The sequence below is a fragment of the Eubalaena glacialis genome, chromosome 19 (genome assembly GCF_028564815.1).
Source record: "Eubalaena glacialis isolate mEubGla1 chromosome 19, mEubGla1.1.hap2.+ XY, whole genome shotgun sequence".
NCBI lineage: Eukaryota > Metazoa > Chordata > Mammalia > Artiodactyla > Balaenidae > Eubalaena > Eubalaena glacialis.
The window spans coordinates 45,341,039-45,363,799 of record NC_083734.1 but is presented as its reverse complement, the minus strand read 5'-3'; the positions used below and the strand labels follow the sequence as shown (position 1 = coordinate 45,363,799).

General features: G+C 54.4%; 1 protein-coding gene across 1 annotated transcript; it reads right to left on the bottom strand.

The window, feature by feature from the left end:
* Positions 1-5,510: 5,510 nt before the first annotated feature.
* CACNB1 (calcium voltage-gated channel auxiliary subunit beta 1) lies at positions 5,511-22,587 on the bottom strand. Its single transcript, XM_061176249.1, has 14 exons — positions 22,340-22,587; positions 19,809-19,895; positions 16,601-16,720; positions 15,378-15,500; positions 14,677-14,813; positions 14,374-14,450; positions 12,961-12,980; positions 12,616-12,696; positions 12,116-12,174; positions 11,820-11,929; positions 11,516-11,667; positions 8,338-8,433; positions 7,728-7,913; positions 5,511-5,972 (listed from the first exon to the last, which is right to left on the bottom strand). Exons 1-14 carry the CDS (start codon positions 22,421-22,423, stop codon positions 5,511-5,513), a joined length of 1,794 nt encoding a protein of 597 aa, XP_061032232.1. The 5' UTR covers positions 22,424-22,587.
* Between the last annotated feature and the right edge of the window lie 174 nt (positions 22,588-22,761).

The window sequence follows — 22,761 nt, the reverse complement described above, 5'->3', positions numbered from 1 at the left end:
CGACTCCTTCTAGCCCACTGCCACTGCCCTCTTACAGCCCATGAGTGCTCCCCTTCCCCAAGGGAACAACACTTTAACTGGTCTTCCTGCCTCCCCTCTACTCAGAGCATCCTCCTCACATCCCTATTAACCTTCCTAAAGCACAGCTCAGAGTCTGTTACTCCACAGCTCATAAACCTTCAATGGCTCCCTATTGCCCACTGGAGTCAGATCAGTCTCCTCACCTGACATTGAAGGGCCTCCATGAACAACCCTCACCTGCGTCTGCAGGTTATCCCCCATGCTCTGCATCCATGGTCCTTGCCCACACAGGCCCAAGTATGATTTTGCTTCTGTATTTCCTCCACCTGAATGTCTTTCACCTTCTCAGAAAGGTGGGTTCCTCTGTCCCTTTAGGTGCCCGCCATAAAAGCCACCTACTTCCCAAGCCCTGGCCTGGTTCTCCAACTAAATGGGGCTTCCTTCTACACTGAGATGATAACTGGCATGTCTGCTTTCTCCAGTCAACTGTGAGTCCTAGGGAATTCCCTGGCAGTCCAGCGGTTAGGGATCCGCACTTTCACTGCTAAGGGCCTGGGCTCGATCCCTGGTTGGGGAACTAAAATCCCATGACATGTGGCCGAAATAAACCAAAAAAAACCCAAAAACTGTGAGTCTCAGAGGGCGGGGTCATGTCATGCTCATCTGTGTACCCCACCCCCACTCCCTGCCCGAGCCAGCACCTGGCATACAGTGAGGATGTGTTGTTATTGGACTGAAGGGCCATAAGTTAAGTTACAGCCTGAGAAATGGTCTTTGGAGTATTAAAAAAAGGAGTCTGAGCACAAGTTGAAGAGGATTGAGGAAGGCTGGGAAGTTTGCGGAGAGAAGAGGGAACAGCTCACAAAATACAGAAATTTCATCCCACCCAGGGTGGTGCCCAGAGTTAGAAGGAAGGAGAACTGACTACCAGAGCCCATCTGGGCTGATTCCATTTCAGCCCTAGTTAAAAAGGAGCTGGGGCTGCGGCTGGGTGGAGTAGGATAGGGGCACAGAGGGTGCTAGGGGAAGCAGCAATGTTTAAAGCATTTTTACCATCTGTTTCCTGGAGGGGAGGCGGGAAGGAACCTCTTAGGGCACCCTGACCCCACCATCAATAGCAGAATTGAAAGTGACGTTCTGCTCGCTGGAGCACATTCAGTAAACAGACAAGAGCTGCCTCTGCTGTGAGGCCCAGAGCCTGGATCCTAGGGGGTACTCATTCATTTATTCATTCATTTGACAAATGTGAGTCAGGAATTAGGAACATGCCAAGCAGACAAAACAGACCCTGTCCGGGTCTTATGGAGCTTGCCATCCAGTTAGGGAGACAAATACACGCACCAAAAACCAACAAACAACCAAAAAAAAAAACCCTGAGAGACAGTAGGCTGGAAGGCCTGATTTAGAAGGGAGCCAAGGCACACTTCTCTGAGGATGTGATTACTGGGGCTAAGACAAGATTTTTGTCAAGGGTACTGGGCTGGAAACCACCCTACTTTCCACCCCGCTCCCAGGCCCTGGTGGCCTCAACTCAGCTCACTTTTAGGATGGTGGAAACCTTCAGTCTCTCCGACCTCAGCTCACTCTAGGGTAGAACCTACTCAAAAGACAGAAGCAGCTGGTCAGGGAGGGAGATAGGAGGGGTCCCCAGCACCTCAGTTCCTGAGTCCCTGAGGTGGCTGCGGTCATAGCACCAGCCTCCCTGGGCCTAGTCCCAGCGGACTTCACGGTTGTTGAAATCCTCACATGTTGACAACCACCAACGTGCTTATTGTGTGCTGGTTGAGGTCTTATGGTTACCAGGAGACAAGAGCCTCTCTCTCTTCAGGGACGTCCCTGGTGGTCCAGTGGCCAAGACTCTGCGCTCCCAACGCAGGGGGCCTGGGTTCGATACCTGGTCAGGGAACTAGATCCCACATGCCGCCACTGAAGATCCCACATGCCACAGCTAAGACCCAGCGCAGTCAAATAAATAAGTAAATAAATAAATATTTAAAAAAAAAAAAAGTCTCTCCTCATCTCTCAATATCTCTAAGCCACCTAGAAATGCCTCTGCCAGCAAGTTCTGGGCAAATGCAATTTCAGGCAGAAGACACGTGGAGAGAAGACAGAAACATACTCAGACACCTGCCTTCTCCTCCCTTGCACCCCTTCCCTTGCAGAAGCTAGAGCATCCTGGGCCAGGGGAATAAGCACGAGACTTGGGGGTCACGGACACCACAGAACTTGAAATCCGATCTCAGTTCATGTCCTTGCTTGATGGCTGTGTTCCTATGGACAGACTGCTTAACCTTGCTGAGCTTTATCTGTAAACTGAAGCTAATGAGCCCTGCCTTTGATTTAAAGTACCAGGGTCCACTGCAGATGGAGTTCCTCTGTGCAGCCCCAGACCAAGCCTGTTTTCTGCTCTTCTCCTCTTGGACGTTCTCCCACATGCACCTTAAACCCACGTTGTCCAAAGCTAAGTATCATTTCTGCCTCTGACCTGTTTTTTCACCTGCTTCCTCTATGTCTGGGAAGACCCTCACCCACAGTCACCCCAGATGCCTCCCTTTTTCTCACTAGCTGCCTCCAATCACTCTCCAAGAGCTCTCAATCGTAACTGCTAGATGTCTCTGGCAGCCACCACCTCCTTCCCCATTCCACTGCAAACCCTCCTCATTTTTCACCTGGAGCACTGCAGCTGTTTCCAAGCTAGGTCCCCCTCCAATCTATGCTCCAAACTGCAACCGAGGCAATCTTACCATCGCTGCTTACAGTCCTTCAATTTCTGCACACAAACTTGAGGACAAAGCCCAAACTCCCTGTGACTCAAGGCCCCTCTGACCTGCTCCTGCTGACCCCTCTCTTACCACCACCTTGAGAGCACACTTTGCTAGCAAAGTGCCAAGAACGTGTCATGCGTGTCACCTATTTCCTCTGCCTTGAACACTTCCCCTCCTTCTCTGCCCAGGTTAATTCCTAACCAGCCTTCTAGACTCCACTCAAGCCTCACCTCCTCCACGAAGCCCACCCTGATCTCCCCAGGTTAAGGCAGGGACCCCTCTTCCAGGTTCCCCCAGGACCCACTGCTTCCACATCAGAGAGCTCATTGTGCTGTCCTGAATTGTCTGTAGCTCCCACTTAGACTTGTGCCTGGTACATAGTAGATGCTCAATAAATGTTTGCTCAATGACTAAACACAGGAAAGAAAGATTGATTCCATTGAAAGGCAGTGGGAGGAGCACTACCATGGCAGGCAGACTGGGCTCCAGTCCCAGCAGTGCTGGCTTTGCCATCACCTCCCTGTTGACCATGGGCCAGTCACTTGACCTGTGGGCCTCCCCAGTTCCTCTTTCCCTGGGTTTGCTAACCCCTCATCTGGAGGGTCTGGACGTCTGTTGCCCTCTACACACACATTTTGCGCAGGAGCATTCAGGTCCACCATCCCAAAAACAAGAACCATGAGAGTGGAGAAATGGTTTGTGCGTGCTGGGTGAGGCAGGATACAGGCGACAGCAGGTAGGATCAACCGTCACAAGTCCACATCCGGCCAGCTGATGGTGGCAGGAACGGGCACTGTCACCTGTTGACTTTCCTCCTGGCTTTTGATCTTTCTGTCAGTCTGGGACTGGGATGGGGGTTCCTGATTCTCTGCCCTTCCCCACAAACAGACCTCTTCCCCTCCCACCAGGTTGGTTAGCAGGGGCTGGGGTGGGTAGTTGTGGAGGCATCAGTGGAGGGAGCCGGAAGCTCAGCCCATCCCTCCCTGGGGAGTTGGGGAGCAGCTGAGGCCACAGAGAAACAAGCACCGGTCTCTAAGACAGCGTGCCAGTGGCTCTGGATCTGACCCCCTGAACGAAACCCGGGGCACCCCACTTCCCGTCTCAGCTTCCAGTTTTCCCTGGCTCTACTTATGGGGAGACAGACCGGACAGGCATGGGGCTTGGGGCTGAGCAGAGCCGAGACTGGCCACGGCTTTATTCCTGCACCCACCCCTTCACTCTCCCTCCCTGCACATCAGCAGCTCCTACACACCTAGGCTGGCAACCATGCGGCGGGAACAAAGAAGCAGGCTCAGGAGGTGGCCGCAAAGGACAGGACGGCGGTTTTATATGTGGCAAAATACTTCTCCTAGGGGAGTACAGACGAACAGACAGACAGATGGGGGCACAGGACACCAGACAGGAAGGGGAAAGGTTGGGCAGTGGTCTCTTCTAACCAGTAAGTGGAAGCTGCGCCCCACCCCAGGGTGGGGGTGGGGGGGACAACATTGGCACAGGAGGTGGCGAGACAGGCATGAGGCGCCCATCCCTGAGGCGGGCAGCCGGGCAGGGCCCAGTCCTCGTTGGCACAACGGGCTCTCTCTGGCCCAGCTGGGTGCTGGTGGGGGTGGGGGGCAGGGCTGCTGGGCTACGGGATGCTAGGCAGAGGGACGATCCAGGGCAGAGGGGGTACCAAGGCCTCTCCTGGGGGCCGTGGACGTGGGTAAAGGACGGGATCACAAGAGGCAGATACAGAGCAGCAGCGGCAGCAGCAGCAGCCAAGCCCCCCGGGGGAGATCCGAGGTCCTGAGGCAACCCCTGGGGTGACGATTACCTCTGGGGCACCAACCCACAGGGCCTCTCCCCTGGGGCCTCAGGGTGAAAGTGAAGCAGTTTTTTGGTTTCAAAATGAGCTGGACCAGAGTGTTCCATGGGCTCCACACCCAGGTGACAAGGGGATGGGGGGGCTCAGATGCAGAGGGGCCCCCTCTTCTGATGGCTGCAGGCAAGGGATGTTGTAGGCAAAGCTCATTCCTGGGGTAGGCAAAGCCTTGAGGCATGGAGGTGGTGGGGTGGGTAGCAGCATCACAGGTTGCCCCCTCCTCAGGGTTCTAGGTCCTGGGCGGGCACAGGGCACTACATCTGATGCCTGCCAGCTTCTACCCAGACCACTCCCGAAGACGAGATCCCAGTGGGGCTTCCAATGCTTTAGCTTTCACCTCCCAGACAATGCTGCCAGGAGGCCAGGGGGAGGGGTGGGCATGGTGAAGGACCCTGGATCTGGGGTTTGGGGAAGACAGACCTCATGGGAAAGAGTCTGTGGTCTCCCTCTCCAGGAAAAGCCCCCCTACCCTTCCCAAATACTCCAGGTTGGAAAAAGAAAGGGCCACCCCATTTTAGGACACTCATTTAGAGCCTGGAGTAGAAGGAGTTAAGGAACTGCACCTTTTCTCTGGGTGAGGGGAGAGAGCCCCCTGAGGTGGGGGAAGGGATACTGCAGGAAGGTTGTCATCCCCCCATGCACCCACAGCATGTAGGTAAAAACCTACCGCTGAGGCTTAAGGGAGTCCCAGGAGCTGGTTGGAATGCTACCACCAAAGAAACCCCAAACATTGAGCAAAGGCATCTGAAAGGAGGGAGACAGCGCCCCCTGGAGGCAAGATACATCCGCAGTGGTGAGCCCCTCTGTCCCCACCCCCTCCCCTGGGCTCAGAGCCCTTCCTCCCACTGTGTGGCCCCTGCCTGTCAGCGGATGTAGACACCCCGCCCCCAGCCCTGCAGCTCATTCTTGTTGCGCCCCAGAACTGGACCCCCGCCCTCTGCGCAATAGCGCGCTTTATTCCGGCCGCGGTTCCGGTTGTTGGTCAGCTCCTCTTCAGAGTCTTCCTCATCCTCCCAGGATCCCTGTCGGGCTGGTGGGGTGCTGCCCCCTGCAGGGTCTCCAAGCCCTGGCCCCTCGGAGGGGTCAGTCTCCATGTCCACACACGAGTCTCCCAGCTCCGTGTAGGCAGAGTTTCGGTTGCCAGGGGTGTCGGCATCAAACGTGTCTTGGCGGGACAGTGCCCGCAGGGTGCCCGCCCGGCCTGGCGGCTGGCTGCTGGGGTAAAGGCCTGGGGGCTGGCCCAGCTCTCCCGGGTACTCGTGCACGCTGGCGTGCTCCCCGGTGGCCCGTTCCAGCGACTGGTCCCCGGAAGCAAGGTATGGTCCCTGGTTAGCAGGCAGACGGCACACACCATGCAGATCAGGCAGGAGTGAGAGAAACACAACAAAGCAAGGCAGGTTAGTGAGGGCACCAAGACACCCAGCCTGGCTGAAAGAGAGGAGGGTGCTGACCCTAGGGGATGGGCAGCCGGCAAACGGCTCTGGAGCCCAGCCAGAGAGTCAGAGGACAGAATTCAAGGCATTTGCTCCTCCACTAGGAGAGGGGGCACCGGACCTTCCTAAGGTGGGTGAAGGCATGAACTCTCCTGGTAACCATGGTAGAGAGCCCACGAACAATTAGTCATCAATTCCTCAAGGCACACATTAATGCTGTCTTGGGCTAAATCATCATTAACAGCTCATTAGTATTGCCACTCGTTAGTGGTTGATTGGGTTAGTCATTGCCCCAGTTTCCCAAATATACTAAGGGGGGATTTCAGCCAGCTCCTTCAGCCCAACCAGACCCTAATCACAGGCTTCCGGAACCCCACACTTCCCCCCACCCCATTGCCTAGTGAGATGACAAAGTCTCCAAGGTTGATAGGATTCCTCCCCTGCCCCCAACAAAGACTCAAAGCTGCAGGCTGGGGAAGGCTGATGGGTCTCTATCCCCCACTGGCAACAATGAGATGGCCCAATGTCCTCAGCACCAAATGCCACATGAAGATGGCCATAGAGGCTGCTGGGTGGGGTGCAAAGAGGCCTGGGTTCTAGCCCCATTCCCTGCTACTTCAAGCTGTGTGACCCTGAGCAAGTGACTCCCGTCTCAGTGGCCCAGTGTCTCTGTGGTGGTGTGATGGGGATTAGACAAGAGCAGCAACTTCCAAACTATTCCCTGGAGATCTGGGGTGGCTGGACAGGGCACAGAGTGCTTCAGGGGTCCCCGTGGAAGTGACATGGAGGCCAAGCCACTAGCTCCCTCTGAGCAGAGCAAGGATGCCTTGTCTACATACTGAGCTTCCACATAAGATTCAGTGAACAAATGGGCTCTGGTGCTGAAAACAAATTTGAGAAAGCAATGGTCTAGAATGATTTCATGGGTTTCTTCTGGTTCTAATCTAGAACTCAATACTTAATGGTTTGACCTCAGAGATAGGCCTTGGCTCCCATGGGAGGAGATCAAGGCAGGGTGGAGAACCCACAGGAGGGTCTTTCCTGGAATCTGTTTAACTGGGAGAAGGATGGAAGGTTCAACTCATGGAAGATGCTTCATTTTGGGTCCCTACTGAGAAGTCTCCTGAGATTAGGGCTCTGGAGGAGGGGGCAGTTTCTCTGGTTTGAATGGCCCTGCTCTGTGGGATTCCCTGCGTCTGAGGGCCCTTGGTCTGTTGCGTCTAAAATGCTGTGACCTCTGTTGGGTCTAAAATGGGTGTAGAGTCCAGGAAACATACATTGATTTTCCTCTGTTTCTTCCTAGTCATTTATCCTACAAGGCCCCCAAGGCAAAAGCCCCCAGGGCAGCAGGTATGGTCCTATGGGACCAGGCCCAGGGAGGCCCCACCAGCCAGCCCCAATCCCATCAAAAACCACAGACACCAGAAGCTGCCACTCATCACTGTTTTTTACAAAATAAAACTCTTCCCTTCCTTGCCCATGTTCACTGTGCTCAGTTCCTCAGTTCCGAGCCCTGGGCGGGAGGGGACATGGGCGGGGCACCTACACGGTGTGCTCCTGCTGCTGGGGCACCGCCCTGGCCCTCTGCGAGGCCTCCAGCCCTCCCCAGAAGCTGAGATTTCTCCTGAGTGAGGTGAGCACCTGTACCTGGAGGTTGGAGACAGGGGCAGGGCTGGCAGCAAGGGCTGCAGTAGCAATGGTGCGGTTCAGCAGCGGATTGGGCGGAGTGCTGCTGGGCGGGTGTGTGGCCTTCCAATAGGCTTCCAAGTACTCGGCCAAATGCTCGCAGGCATCCTCCAATTGATTCTCATCCAGGATGATGTCAAACATTTCCTGTGGAGGCGGGGTTAAGGGCAGGGCTGGGATGAGCTGGGCATGACCAAGGGGTGAGGGTGTGGCCTGGGGCAGTGGGTGGAGTCAAGGGGTTGAAGGACAAAGTTAAAAAGAAACCTCTGGATGTCCAGGAAGAGGAGGGCTCTTAGATATATAAATCGAGAGAACTACAAGAGGTCTTGGTACCCCGATACTCCAACTCCCTCATTCTAGATATAAGGCAACCAAGGCGTGGAGAGGGGCTTAACTCCCCACAGAGAAGTGGTGCTTCTGGGACTTGAACGTCCAGCACCCTTTTCCCAGAAAACCCGCCTGCATCTCTGGACCCCGCCCAGGCGTTCCTGGTCACTCTCTCATGCAGGCCAGAGGACACCCGGAGAACCCAAACGTTGCCCCTTCCCTTCCCCTGGGTCTGAGCACTCACGGGGGGACACTGCGCGAGCTTCTCCGAGGCTGCTATTTGCACATTGAGGTGTTTGGACTGAGACTTCCCTCGAGACTTGATGAGCCTCTGAAGAACCTGGTTTGTGGGGGGAGAAGAGGAGCTAGAGGGACCCTGCAATGCACCAAGCCGGAGAGGCAGGTCCTGGTTGCAGTCAGTGTGGAGAGACAGTATCGGGGCCAGGGGATGTTCCATGACTCTCAGCCCTGGCCGCCTCTTCAGAAATGACCTCACCAGTCCTGTGTCCATCCTACACAGTGCTCAGGCTCTCTCCTGGGTCTCATGCCAGCCTGTCCTGGGAAGTTCCAGCAGTGGCTGTATGAAGGGCGGTGATTCTCCTTCCCAACCCCTGTAACCTTTATAGGCTTCATTCTCTGGGCCAACTTCCCCTCCACGTAAACAGCAGTAGCCATCCTTTATAGGGACACGTGCTATGTACTGGCACTATTCTGTGCTTTTTACACAATCAATTTATTTAGTCCTGACAATAATGCCATTATGCAGCCACTATTATTATTCTCATCTCAGTGATAACAGTAATAATGATGATAATAGCTAAACATAAAGCTACAACCTTAACTAAGTGATCAAAGTTAACAGCACCAATGATACAACAAACCGACATCCTGTGCTTCCTGATGCAACGCACTCAGAAGGACACATCGCTTTGGTGATGTTCCTACCTGAGACGTAAAACCTAAATCCAGTCATGGGGAAACATCAGACAAACCCACACCGAGGAACAATCTACAAAATAAGTGATCTGTACTCTTAAAAAATGTCAGTGTCATGAAAATCCAAGAAAGGCTGAGGAAATTTTTCAGCTTAAAGACTATAAAGAGATATAACAACTAAATGCAACACATGATCCTGGATTGAAGGGGAAATTGCTATAAGGGGCATTATTGGGACAACTGGTGAAAACTGAAGATGGACAGTATTTTAGATAAGATTTCTTAAATTTGACAATTGTACTGTGGTTATGTAAGTTAATGTCCTTGTTCTTAAGAAATACATGTTGAGATATTTAGGGATAAAGGCATACAATATCTACAACTTACTCTCAAATAGTTCAGGAAAAAAGATACACATATATAAGTGTACATATACATAATACATACATACATAAAGTAAATGTGGCAAAATGTTCAAAATTAGTGAGTCTGAAAAAAATTAAATTGTATACTTTAAACGGCTGGATTGAATGGCATGTGAATTTTATTTCAATAAAGCTGTTAAAGTAGTGAATCTGAGTGAAGGGTATTCAAAGATAGTCCTACTATTCTTACAACTCCCGTAAATTTGAAATTATTTCAAGATAAAAATCTAAAAAAAAAAAAAAATAGAATAGATACAGTGCTTAGTAGGTACCAGGCACTTTGCGTGGTTAATTTGTTTATTTAATCTTCACAAGCACTATTTGAGGATTCTTATTCTGCAGATGAGGAAACTGAAGCATAGAGAAGTTAGGTGACTTGCCAAAAGAGCACAGAGCCGGTAAGTGGTAGCACTGGTACCTAAACTCAGGCAGTCTGATTCCCGAGTCCCCACCCTTAACCTCAGTCAGTGCTCAGTGGGGGCAATGGAAGTGTCTGTTAACTTCCTAGTTCACAAAGTGTTTTCGCAGCCATTGTCTCATTTGATCCTTTCAACCACCCCAGGAAGTACTTAAATCCCATCACCCCCTTTATGCTCATTAGAAACTTAGGACTCAGAAAGATTAAGAAATTGGGTGCTCAGGGACTTCCCTGGTGGTCCAATGGTTAAGACTCTCAACGCAGGGGACCAGGGTTCGATCCCTGGTCGGGGAACTAGATCCCGCATGCCGGAACTAAAAGATCCTGTGTGCTGCAACGAAGATCCCCCAGGTGGCAATGACGATTCCGTGTGCCGCAACTAAGATCCAGAGCGGCCAAATAAATAAATATTAAAAAAAAAAAAAAGAAACTGGGTGCTAGCATGAGATGTTAACAGTTACCACCTCTGGTTGCCTTCATCAGTCAGAGAGAACTCTGGGCTCTTTACATCATTACCTCCAACCCTCTCAATAATAACATATGAGAATGATTATAATTCCCATTTTGTAGGTAAAGAAATTGAGGTACAAAGGCTAAATAATCCCCCCAAGATCACAAGCTCAATAAAATACAACCCAAAAAACCAAAACCAAGATTTAATTAATTAAATAAAAATAAGCCAGTCAGAGCTAGGATTTGAACCCCATGCTGTCTTCTCATTTCAAATCCTTCACCTAAGCTCACCTTCCATGTTTCTCAAACCCCTACTAATGTCTAGGAGGGAAAACTAATGGAGCCGCTATATGACCAGGAAGTAAGTCAGCCTTCCTACCAATTTCTCTCTAGCAAGGTCTACATGAAGGCGGTGCAGCAAAAAGGGCTGAAATCGAAAGACAGGAAAGGTCTTTACCCAGCCGCCAAGTAGCTGGGTGACACTGGGACAGAAAGCACAGAATTCTTTCTGTTTTCTGGACTAAGGAGAAGAAGTCAACAAAGTAGAGACAGGGGACTGGACTGCATGACCCTAATAATAATATTTAAAATAGTTAATACATGACAAGGGGGACTTCCCTGGTGGCGCAGTGGTTAAGAGTCCGCCTGCCAATGCAGGGGACATGGGTTCTATCCCTGGTCTGGGAAGCTCCCACATACCGCGGACCAAGTAAGCCCGTGCACCACAACTACTGAGCCTGCACTCTAGAGCCCGCGAGCCACAACTACTGAGCCCATGTGTCACAACTACTGAAGCCCGTGCACCTAGAGCCCGTGCTCCGCAATAAGAGAAGCCACTGCAATGAGAAGCCCGTGCAACGCAACGAAGAGTAGCCCCCAATCGCCGCAACTAGAGAAAGACCACGCGCAGCAACGAAGACCCAACACAGCCAAAAATAAATAAATAAATAAATAAATGAGTTAAAAAAAAAAAAAAATGACCAGGTATATTATACCAGACCCTTTCTAAGTGCTAAGTATTCACATTAGGTTGAATCTTCACAATATCCAGACAATGGAGTTTGACAGAGCAGGGAATCTGGGCTCGAGGAGATTAAGCCACACGGTTAGTAAGCAGTACCTGGGGTTTATACACAGGCAGCCCAACCAGAGCACTCCTGTCTCCAATAGGGTCAGACTCCTGTACCCACCTTGGGAGAGGTGATCTTGATGTAAACAATGATGGGGGCCAGTGAGGTCTTGGAGAGCTGGGCTGGGTGGTTGATGGTGTCGGCGTCCAGAGCAACCAACTGAAGGGTCCGGGCTAGCTCGAAGATTCGCTCGATCTCGCTCTGAACCTCAGCTGGGAGAATGGAGTCATGGGGCAGGGGGAAATGTAAGGGGGCCTCCCAGGAGGCCATGGGCAAATAGAGCATTTCTGGAGATGCCCCCCTTCCCCCCTCCCACATCTGGCCCCAGAGCAGGGGTGGGGGTGGAGTTAAGGGGTGGGCTCACCCAGGCTGGAGCGTGTGTTTGAACGCTCGATGATGATGTGTTTGCTGGGGTTGTTGAGGACTGAGCGCTTAGCCAGGGAAATGTCCGCTGTCACACGAGTGATGGAGATCCTGGGGGATGGGGCAAGAGGAGCCAGGGGTCAGGGTGGCCTAGAATGCCCTGCCTACTCCCCAGGCTCCAGGACAGCCTCTTATCCCTCAGTCCAAGAGTTCCAGGATTGTCATTCAAGCCATCCTGCCCATCCCCAGCAGCAGAGAACCATGGTGGGAGTGGAGAGCCAGCTCCCAGGGTCTTACCTGCCATCAAACCGATGCTTCAAGAAGTCAAATAAAGCTTTCTGCATCATGTCTGTAACCTGAGGTTGGGGGGGTGGGGGGGGGGAGGAGAAGTCAGGTGTTTAAAGCCCCTCAGGGAGGGTGGACTGCTAAGTATTTGCCCCCTGACATTCCATTTTCTTCTTAAATCCCTGAGATGAGTAAGTCCCTGTTGGGGGGAGGGGGCAGTCCTTTTGAGTCTGAGGGGCCTCCACTGGGGTCTCTGATTGCAAAGATCCTTTTAGGTGGGATCTCTGGGAGGACTTTTCTGGGGTTTTTTTGAGAGGACTAGACCCTTCTGGGGTCTCCCTGGGGGTTGGGCCCCCCATGGAGGGGGGTGTCTCTGAAGGTCTGTAGCCCTCTGGGGAGGAAACCCTGGGAGGGCCCTGCTGGGGGATCTCTCTGGGGTCTGAAGACCTTTCTATGGAGTCTTTCTGGAGGTCTGGGCCCCTCTGGGTCCACTCGCCTCTAGGGGCTCCTACCTCATAGCCCTTGAGCGACGGTCCCACCAGGATGATGGGCCTCATGGAAGGTACCACGTCATAGGGGGGCACATGCTCTGTCTGGGGGGGAAGCAGGGAGGGGAAACCCCAGAGTGGAGACGGCATCAGCCCCTCTTCCCCCACCTCCAGGCTCCCCCATGCATCCTTTCCTCCCCCTGGTCCCAAAGTCCAGATGTGGGGATCGGGGTGGGGTGGGGAGGTATGGTGAGGGAGAACCAGGAAGGGTTGGGGAAAAGGGGGGCAGATATGGGAATGGGTGTTAGAAGGTCCCCCGAGCTCATCCCAGGGGGTGGGGAGGGGGACACAGAAAGCTGTGATACTCACCAACTTCTGCTTCTGTTTGGCTGGGTCCAGAGATTGCCAAGAGGAGGGAGGGGGAGGAGAAAGGGGAAGGTACCCAGGCAGGGGCAGAGGGCAAGGGAGGAGCCAGGACAAGAGAGGGAGGGAGAGCGGGCAGACGAGGAGAGATAACAGGGCATGCGTGTTAGTGACAGACAGAGCCAGAGAGAGGGGATGGGACCCCGTGCCAAGGGGGAGCCAGAGATGGCCCTGGATCAGGGCTGGGAGCAGGACTGACAGCCAGTCCAGTGAACTTGGGAATATTCAGACATCCTGTACCCCCTTTCTGGGTCTTGGAAAAGAGCTGGGAAGAGTGACAGCCTCTAATTTGGTGCCCATCTCCTGGCCCCAGGGCAGGCCAAACTGCCCATTTTAAGGGTACGTTAACTGTCCTGCTCTGCAGCCAGGAGATCCCCGTGTGCCCACCCTAGCCCCATGGAGTCCGAAAAGGGCCAAGAAGGGTCACCATTCCACTTTCCCCTTCACATGTGGGAGTGGGGGTAAACATGGACTATCCCACTGGCAGTGAGGGGGAAAGGTCAGGTCTCATTACCCAGACCCTGCTTTCAGTTGAGGGGCGGGGGCAGCCTTCCCAGAGAAAGGGTGCTTCCACTGCAAGAACCATCCCTTCCGGGGAAGTGGGCCAGGGTGGAGTTGTGGGTGGAGACAGACGTGCCCATTCTTAGTGCCATTCTACCCTTCCCTCCTCCTTGGCAGGAAGGCCTGATTCCCACAGAATCAGGCTGATACCACATCGGAATCCATTCCAGCCCCCCTCCCCCGCCAAAGCGCTGGGCTCTGACCTCCCCTATCGCAAGAACCCAGCAAGAATTACCTTCTTGAAGAAGGGGATGCGCTTGCCGTGGGGTGGCGGGGTGGTGACACTGCTAACGCTAGTCTTGGCAGAGGCACTATGCTCACCGAGCTCTACCTCCTCATCCTCTAACTCTAGGGGGTCTAGTTCAAAGGCTAAGTTAGTCATTTCATTACCTGGACCGGAGAGTCAGGATGAGGGAGGAAGGAGGCGAGGTGGGGAGGAGTGAGATGGACATGGAGACACAAGTACAAAACGCAGGGATGGGATGGGGAAAAAAGAAAGAAGAAGAGGTGAATGGAACAGGGTTGGGAGAAATGAATGGGGGGTAGGGGGCAGGGCAGTCAGGCAGAGAGATGGAGCTACCAAAGAAATGGGAGAGTAGAGACATGACAGAATGGGCGCTGATGGACAGGCCCAGCTTGTGGGGTGTCCTGCTCTTCATGGAGGGGGTACCACCGGATGTGTCTGGAGGACTCAGGATTGGGGTACCCCCAACTGCAGGGAAAGGAGGGGACAGGCAGTGGGGAGACCACCCCACCCAGGAGCTCCACCCGACCCCGTGGCGTGGCGGCAGCTCTTACCACTGGCAGGGGGCGTGGGGCGGCGGGTGCCAGTCACCACGTCTCCCAGACTGGAGCTGGAGTTGTCACCTGATTTGCTGTGTGGGCAGAGAGACAAATGGAGCCGTGAGCAAAGGAGGTGGGAGTGAGGGTGGGGGATCTTTTCTCTCACAGGCTGCCCCCTGCTCCCCGCCCTCATTTGCCAGCCCCACTGGTGATGCCACAGACAGTTTTGTGTCCTCAGGGCAACGCGTCAACCCTTAGGGCCTACTCCTGGCTGGCTGGCTGGCCTCTCCCGGAGGTGCCCTGCCCCCAGCCAAACACCTGGAGCTGAGGCGGTTCTGGCGCAGCTTCTGTTCCTGCAGCAGGCGCAGGCTGTCCAGTTTGACAGGGCTGGGGATGAAGCCAACCTCACAGCCCTCCTTCACCAGTCGCCCAATCCACCAGTCATTATTGTATTTCTGCAAACGACAACGGCAGGTGGGGTGGGGGAGACCAAGAGGGAGATTAGAGGTACAAGCCAGCAGCCAGCTCCAGGGGACACCACCCCCAGACTTGCCTACCCCGCCCAGGGGGCGGCACCCTCAAACAGCCCTGGCACCAGCCTCTGATTACAGCCCCCAATTCTCAGGACTCTCCGGAACCAGCATCCTCTTGTGCCATGGACCACCCACACCCCCGAGCACACCCCCTTCTGAGAGTCCTTCCTCCCCCATGTGCCAGCTCTACCCTGGAAAGGCAGGGAGAGAAGTAAATGCTGACACCTCCATGTGCCTGGCACACTGCCACCCCACTGACAGGCCTCATCACAAACCCTCCCAACAACCTTGTGACCTAGGCATTACCATCCCATTTTACCAATGAAAAATGCGAAGCTCAGAGAGGTGGAAAGATTTGCCTAAGGTCACACAGCAGATTTAGCCCAGCTCTGCTTGGCTCAGAAGTCTTTTTCCACTAGAGCTCTGACAGCCCCTCTCCTGGCACCCACTACCCTGCCCTCCCTCCAGATGCCAACACATCCCCACCTCTTTGATGTGCAGGAAGTCCTTGGGCTCGAAGGTGATGGCCACTCCCTGAACAGGCACCTCATCCCCTGGAGATGGGTTGTAGCCGACATTTGTCCGCACAGCAAATGCCACTGGCTTGGTCTAGAGGAAGATGACAACCAGAGGGTTAAATCACAATGGGATGTACAACTTCCTGACTGGGGTGGTGATTATGGAGAGGTTGGTTTTGTAAATTGTTTATTAAAACATATACTGTACACACTACTATACATAAGATAGATAAACAACAAGGACCTACTGTATAGCACAGAGAACTATATTCAAAATCTTGTAATAACCTATAATGAAAAAGAATCTACACATATATGTATAACTGAATCACTTTGCTGTACACCTGAAACTAACACAACATTGTAAATCAACTATACTTCAAAAAAAATTTTTTTTAAATAAAAGCATATACTGAATGGCTTATGCAGTTTTTTAATGCATATATTAAATTTCACAATAAAAAAAAAAAGCAAACCATAGAACTCAGTCCTCTCAGGGTGGAGGGGGGCATCAGGGAATGGAGAGCCCAGAATAACACCAAGAAGGAATAATAATAATAGCAACAACAACAATAAGAGCAAATAATAGTAATAATAATGATAGCAGCTACTGTGTAGTGTAACAGGTACTGTGTTATATGTTTCACACCCATTATCTCATTTATTCATTACAAAAACCCAATGAAGTTAAGTACTATTACCATATTCATTTGTTGGTTTTTTTTCTTTTCTTTTTTTTTTTTTTGCTGCACCACGTGGCTTGTGGGATCATAGTTCCCCGATGACCAGGGATTGAACTCGGGGCCACGGCAGTGAAAGTGCTGAGTCCTGACCACTGGACCTCCGGGGAACTCCCACCATATTCATTTTAATGAATGAGGAGACTAAAGTTCAGAAAGGTTAAGTGACTTGCCTAAGATCACACAGCTAATAAGAGCCCAGAAAATTTGACTCCAGAAATGAGTGGAAATGTTTAGCTCCTATTATGTGTAGAAATTAGGCACTTATTGTACTTTATAAGGAGGCAGGTATTATAGCTTACACTTTACAGGTGAAAGACAGAGGCACATCAGAGGGGTACATGAGCTAGGAAGTGGCTGGGCCAAGACTTGACCCTGGGTCTGTCCAGGCTGTCTCTGAGGCCTGGGGTAAGGGAAATAATGCCAGCACAGCCCTTCCCATCTTTCTCACCTTGGCTTTCTCAAGCTGGGCTAATGCCTGGCGCTCTGCCTCCTTCCTTAAGGCTTCCCGGTCCTCCTCCAGAGACACATCGGAGTCTGACGGACGGCTGGTATAGGACTCTGCTGATCCCTGAAAACAGACAGGGCCAGCTCAGGGCCAACGCCGCCTCCCCAGCTCCTGGGCCTTGGAAGGCACCCGTCGTGGATGCCTCAAGCCCCAGCCAGCCCAGCATGATACCACAAGGGCTAGGAGGAGGTGGTATTAGATGGGAAGAGCCGGAGAATGAGGTCTGCAGGCCCCTGGAAAGAGTGTGGCCCTAGGAAGGGTGACAGCAGCAAGCAGGGGATTACGGCAGGTCCAAGGACAGCTGCTTGGGGCCCGGGGAGGGGTAGGAACCTGATAGGGGCACAGCGCAGGGGTGGAGTGCAGTCTCCTCCTCCACTCTCTGCTCCTCCTTCCCTCCCCTGCCCCCAGGTCTGGGGTTGAGAGTTAGAACAGAGATGAGAACAGCATCTTCCTGACGGGAGAACAGAAAACCCCAGAAAGCACCGGCTGAGACAGACTCAGCACGGGCCCAGTGAGTCCTTTCAGGGGCTGTAGCCACCAGCTTAGGCCTGAGCTCTCGGCACTGGCGGCAATGGGCAGCCTGCTCCATGGGCTAGGGCCACACAAAAATTTGCCATTTTCTGCTCAAGGGTGAGGAAAGATAGAATCCTACCTCCTCTTCCAGAAGCTGGGGAGCCCCAGCCCTCAGGCTCTCATAAGATACAAAAAAGAACCCAAGATTCCTGGGGTGGTGCAAGAAGAGGCAAGTTAAGAGAAGGACACGAGCAGGCCTTTCCTCAGTACTAGGGCTGCCGGCTGCCAGGGTTAAGGCAGGCTCAGAAGTCTGGGTGTGCCAGGAAGCAGGCCTTGATCACACCAACCATCCCAGAGCACAAGGAACTCCCTCAGTGATGCAGGCACATGTGGAAGACACGCAGAGCCTGTCCAGACCCAGGGCGTGAATGAACATGCTAATTCACGGATGTGCTTGGATGTGCAACTTCAAGGGTATGTTCTATGGTATGTCCTGGTGTGTATGACTGAATGCATACAGGTACACGTGTGTGCGTATGGGGCGGAACGGGGGGACGCCCTCAGTGTCTGTGTCCCTGAGGGCATGTGAGGGCAGGAGCCAGGAGGTGTGGATTTGTGTGACCGTGCAGTGTTGGCGTTGCTACAAAGGGCAGGAGGGGACCTGAAGAAAGAACAAGACTGCAGAGGTGAGGGGGTTCTTTCCTGAAGACAGGAAAGGGTCACCTGGCCAGGAATGCCCATTAGCTTCGTATGGAGGGAACCTGGGAAAGAGAGAAGACCAATTCCCACCTCCCCAGAGCGCCCTGGTGCATCAGTGAGTGCAGCTGCCCATCAAATCATGAAAATGGGAGAGTGGAGCGGGGAAAGGTGGGGGGGGGGTGGGGTACTAAAAGAAGCTGGAAAAGAGATGCAAAGGAAAGAGAGTGAAAACCAGTTAATCTACCACTCTCCACCTCTCCTGACGGGAGCACTCAGAGTCAGAAAGACAGATGCCAGGAGAGCCAGGGGAACAGACCCAGAGATGGAGTGGTAGAGAGACACTTACTGACCCCAACACACACACAAACACACATACACACACACACACACACCCAAAAATGGCGGGAGACAAGGAAACAATGAGGCAAGGAGACAGGCTGGAGTGAAGGCCTCCCACCAGCTTTCCTGAGGGGCTGCTCCCACCTCCCCCCACCTTCACTCTATCCCCAGCTCACCACTACGAGGGTCCGGTTGGGCGCCTCCATCCCGGTGCCCTCAGTGCCTGGCCCTGCTGGCCTAGGGGGTGGCCCAAACTGCCCGTTCCCCCAGGGGGCTCAGGTTACAAGCAGAGTTGCTACATGTGCAAACTGCTAGGGTATATTTAGCTCAGAGATGTGGCAAGGACTGCCCCCCCACTCCCTGCCACCTACAGGGGGTCAGAGCTGGGGAGCTAAGAGGAGGAAGGATTGGAGACTGGGGTCTGATCCCCTGGGTAGGCAAACACTGAAGGAATGAGGCCATTTTCTGTCAAGAGGGGCTCCACTGAGCACAGTGTCATTCTTCCTAGCCCCGGCCTTGGCCCAGTCCTGCAACACGGGGGATGAGGGAAAGATCAAAGAAAGGACTTCGTGTTTGTATGGAGATGCTGGGATGAAGAGCCCCTTTCCTGACCCTCTCAAGTCAGGCCCGGGCTCACATGTGCCAAGTGTCGTGGCGACAGAAGAAGTGAAAAGAAGGGCCTCTCTCCAATCTGTAGTGGATCTGCCTGGCATCACCCTCTCTCTCCTGGCCCGGCGGTGGGAGGGGGGGGGAATGGGGGCTGACTTCCCTACTGTCCTCTGCCCTCGTATGCTGCCCATTTTTTATTCAATGTACTCCTTTCCTTGTCTGATCCTAAGCCCCTCTTGCCTTTTTTGGGTACCAGGCTTTGTTGAGATGCTCTGTAGTCATAGCAACTACATAGCTCTCTCTCACTGCTTCTCCCTGAGCCTGAGATGGCCTGGGGTTGAGAGTTAGAACAGAAATGAGAACAGCATCTTCCTGATGGGAGAACAGAAAACCCCAGAAAGCCATTCAGCTACACTACCCCGCTTCATTCAGGGATGCTGGGCTAAAGTCCTCTCTAATATCAACTTCCTCCTCCCTCTCCTCCACCTCCCTCAACACCCTTTCTCTCTCTGCGTATTAAAGAACAGTCACATCGGGATGTGAGGAGGGCGTTTCCCTGATCCATACCTAATCAGGGCTCCAGGGACCCAAATGTCCTGGCTCCTCATTTCTTAGGGCCTGCCTCTACCCCATGCTGTCACAGATTCTGGGGGAGGACATGGAAGGAGACAGCCGGCAGGGGGAGTGGGTGACAGCCTGAAGCCAGCTAGAAGGAGGCAGGCCAGGCTGTCCCTGAATGAGATGACGCAGGCAGGCAGGCAGCAGGGGCTGGTGTCTGGTGCTGGGGGAGGGATTGGGTGGGGGCTGAGGGAGTGGGTACAGCTGACAGTATATGCAGAGGAGGTCATGGGGTGTAAGGGTATGGGGTGGTTCTAGGCAGGTGACAAATGACATGGGGGAGGGTGCCTGGAGAAAGCCTCAGACCCAGCTCACCAATCCTGGTCTCCACCAACCAGCGACCTCCCTCCTCTCAGCCCAGCCTACCCATTACCTGGCGGACAAAGCTGTTGGATGTTGTATCCGAGGATGTGCTCCCATCCGACCTTTTGAACCGCCCTTTCCTCTTGCTGTATTTGCCCTGGAGAAGCCAGGAAGGGACAAGAGTAGAATCAAAAAGGCCCTTTCCCAGCCCTCATCCCATCAGGCCCAGAACCACAGCCAAGCCTTGGAAATATCATTCCCTGATCTCAATAGCCCGCCCCTCTATCTTCTTCCTGAGATGGTACAGCCCGAGCAGGAGGGAGAACCCAGACCACAGCCACGGGGTGGGGGACAGTGAAAGAGAGCCCTAGGAAGCACACACAGAAACCCCCAAACCAAGCCAGAGAGGCTGGGAAGGGGGAGGCACTGAGAAGCTGGAGGCTCATTAGGCAGCAAAGCTAATTGAGACGCTGGGCAGGCTGCAGAGGCCTCAGGGGGGAGGGAGAGGCTGCCTGCAGTGCTGGGGGTGCGGAGAGAGCCCCTGGGAAAGTCTCCCTCCTTCTCTACTCAGCTGGAGCAGAGCGGGGCTGAGTGTGCCTGTGGCCCCCAGAGAGAAGAGGAATCGCCAACCCAGGCCCAGCTTGGCTTTCCCCATGCCCAACTCTTGCCTTGTTTTTCGCAGAGTGGGGAGGGGAGTTGCAGCTCTCAGCTCTTGGAGACCTAAAACTAGATTCCCAGGGAGGGGTAGGGGGCGTGGAACTGTATTTGGAAAGTAAACATCTAACCCCAACCCTGACCCATGGGGGCAGATTTAGCACCCCGCCTCCATCCTGGTAGGACTTTTTCTCAGCCCCTCGTCACAGTCACAGTGATCATACCTCTCCCCAAGGGGGCAAGAGGGATCAAGCCCTCTAACCCTCAGCTGCCAATGCCCACGTCCTGTCCCCATGATATCCACCAGGCTGCATCAATCTAAATGTCCCTTGGCCCTGCCCCGAGATGAGTCTAGGACACAGCCCCCCGCAGGGCCTCGGAGAAGAATTGCTCAGTCCCACTGGCTGGGCTCCTGGCTTGGGTGGAGTGGACACTGCCTGACCTCTCACGCAGCCACCCATTCAGGTATTTCCAGGCCTCCTGTAAAGGGAGCTACTTCTTTGCTCTCCCCAATTCAAATATACACATTGGCCCCCAGCCTGTCTAGAGTGGGGTGGGGGGGAATCATTGAGGGTTCAGGCCCTCCAAGCCCCTGCCCCCAGCCTCCATCCTAGAGTTTCTTTGCCAAAGAAGCTAGGTAAGCCATGACCAGACTAGAGGCTCTGGTTCCTTGGGCCTGAGTACAAGGAGGAGGAGGATGGATAGATGGGAGAGAAGGGCACCTGGGAACCCTTCGAGAATCCTCCCTCCCATCACCTTCTCTCCAGCAAGACATATCTCCAACCTCGAGGATTGAGGATCCCTATGAACTTAAGAGGATTCCCCCAGTGAGCCCCAGACTCTTTCAGACCACCACCACTATCCCAGGCAAGGAAAAGGGAGTGGCACCCAGAGGGACAAGGGACAGCTGAAAGGAAGGCCCCAGTCAGCTGCCTCCCAGGCTCCAAGGGGCCTGGGGTGGAGAAGGGAGGTATTTTTAGGTCTGACCTGACCCCCACACCCCACGTGCCCACATTATCATGGTGGTTACAGTTGCTCCAGGCTGGCCACAGCAAGAAAAGAGTTAATGCTATCCTAGCCTTGGGGTGTTGCCAGGTTGGATAAGGACACGTCCCAGAGAAATCCCCTGGCACGACCACCCCAGACCTTGCTGGTCACTCCATGGGCACCCTCCCCACCCAAGAATACCCCTTTCTGGGGGTAACCTGGGGGCACAGGAGAAGTGTGAGTGAGGGGGGGGCGGCAGACCACCCCCATCCCCACGCCCCCCAGGTAACACAGTTTCTTCCCCTCCAGGACAGTGAGTTGGCATCCATTCAACTTTCCAAACTTTGGTGGCACTTTCTGGGGCTGGGGGGGATGGGGTGGAGGAGGGTTAACGTGGGTGTTTGTTGGGGGAGGGGAGGTGGTCCAATATAGGGGCGGAGCTGAAGTGGCTGGGACGGGGGCCTGGCCCGGAGCTGGCCCCTTCCCCACCCTCGAGGGCCAGTGTCTGCAGCTCTGAAGGCCTGCTGGCACCGCTCTCTGACCACCGCCTCGGCCACCCCCGCCCCACCCACACCCGCCCAGCGCCCCTGAGCGTGCTCTGCGTCCCCGCTTTGCCTGAGCTCGCTCTCTAGCCTCCTTCAACCCCCGGATCCCCCCGCCAGCACCCACACTCTCAACCCACTGGAGCCGGTACCCGAGCAGCAGAGACCCTGACGCGTGGGAGAGGAGGAGGAGGCGAGGGTGACAGGCGGCCCGACCGCCTCCTCCCCGCTCAGCCAAACCGCAGCACAACTCCCGGCCAAGCGCCCATCAATCATTCACCGGCAGAGCTGGGGGGCGCACAGCCCTCTCCCCTGGGCGCCGGGCATATAACCCCTTTTTCCCCGGCCCCCCTCGATCCGACCCCACAAGGTCCGCGGGACCGGCCCCCTTCCCTCGATCCCGGCCACCACGCCTCACCTGTGGGCTGGGGTCGAAGACCTCCATGGGGATCTCCTGGGAGGATGGGTAAGGGCCCCGGGACATGCTGGTCTTCTGGACCATGGAGAGGAGCCTCCCCTCCGGCCGCCGGTCCGGCCCAGCCGGGCGCCCTCAACGCATGAGAGAGGCCGTCGGAACCGAGAGCAGCGCAGCCAGCACCCGGTCGAGCCACCTGGCCCGGCCTTCGGTTGCCCTCTTCCTGCCTTCCCTCCCTCCTCCCGCTGTCTCCTCTGCTGCCGCCGCCTCCTCGGTCCCTGAAGGCTCAACATCTCCCCCCGCCCCCTCCGCTCCCACCCGCCCGTCCCTCCCTCCCTCCCTTCCTTCTCCGGCCCCGGCCCCGCCCCTCGCAGCCCCTCCGCTGGCTCCGCACAGACAATGGGAGGACGGCGGAAGGGACGCAT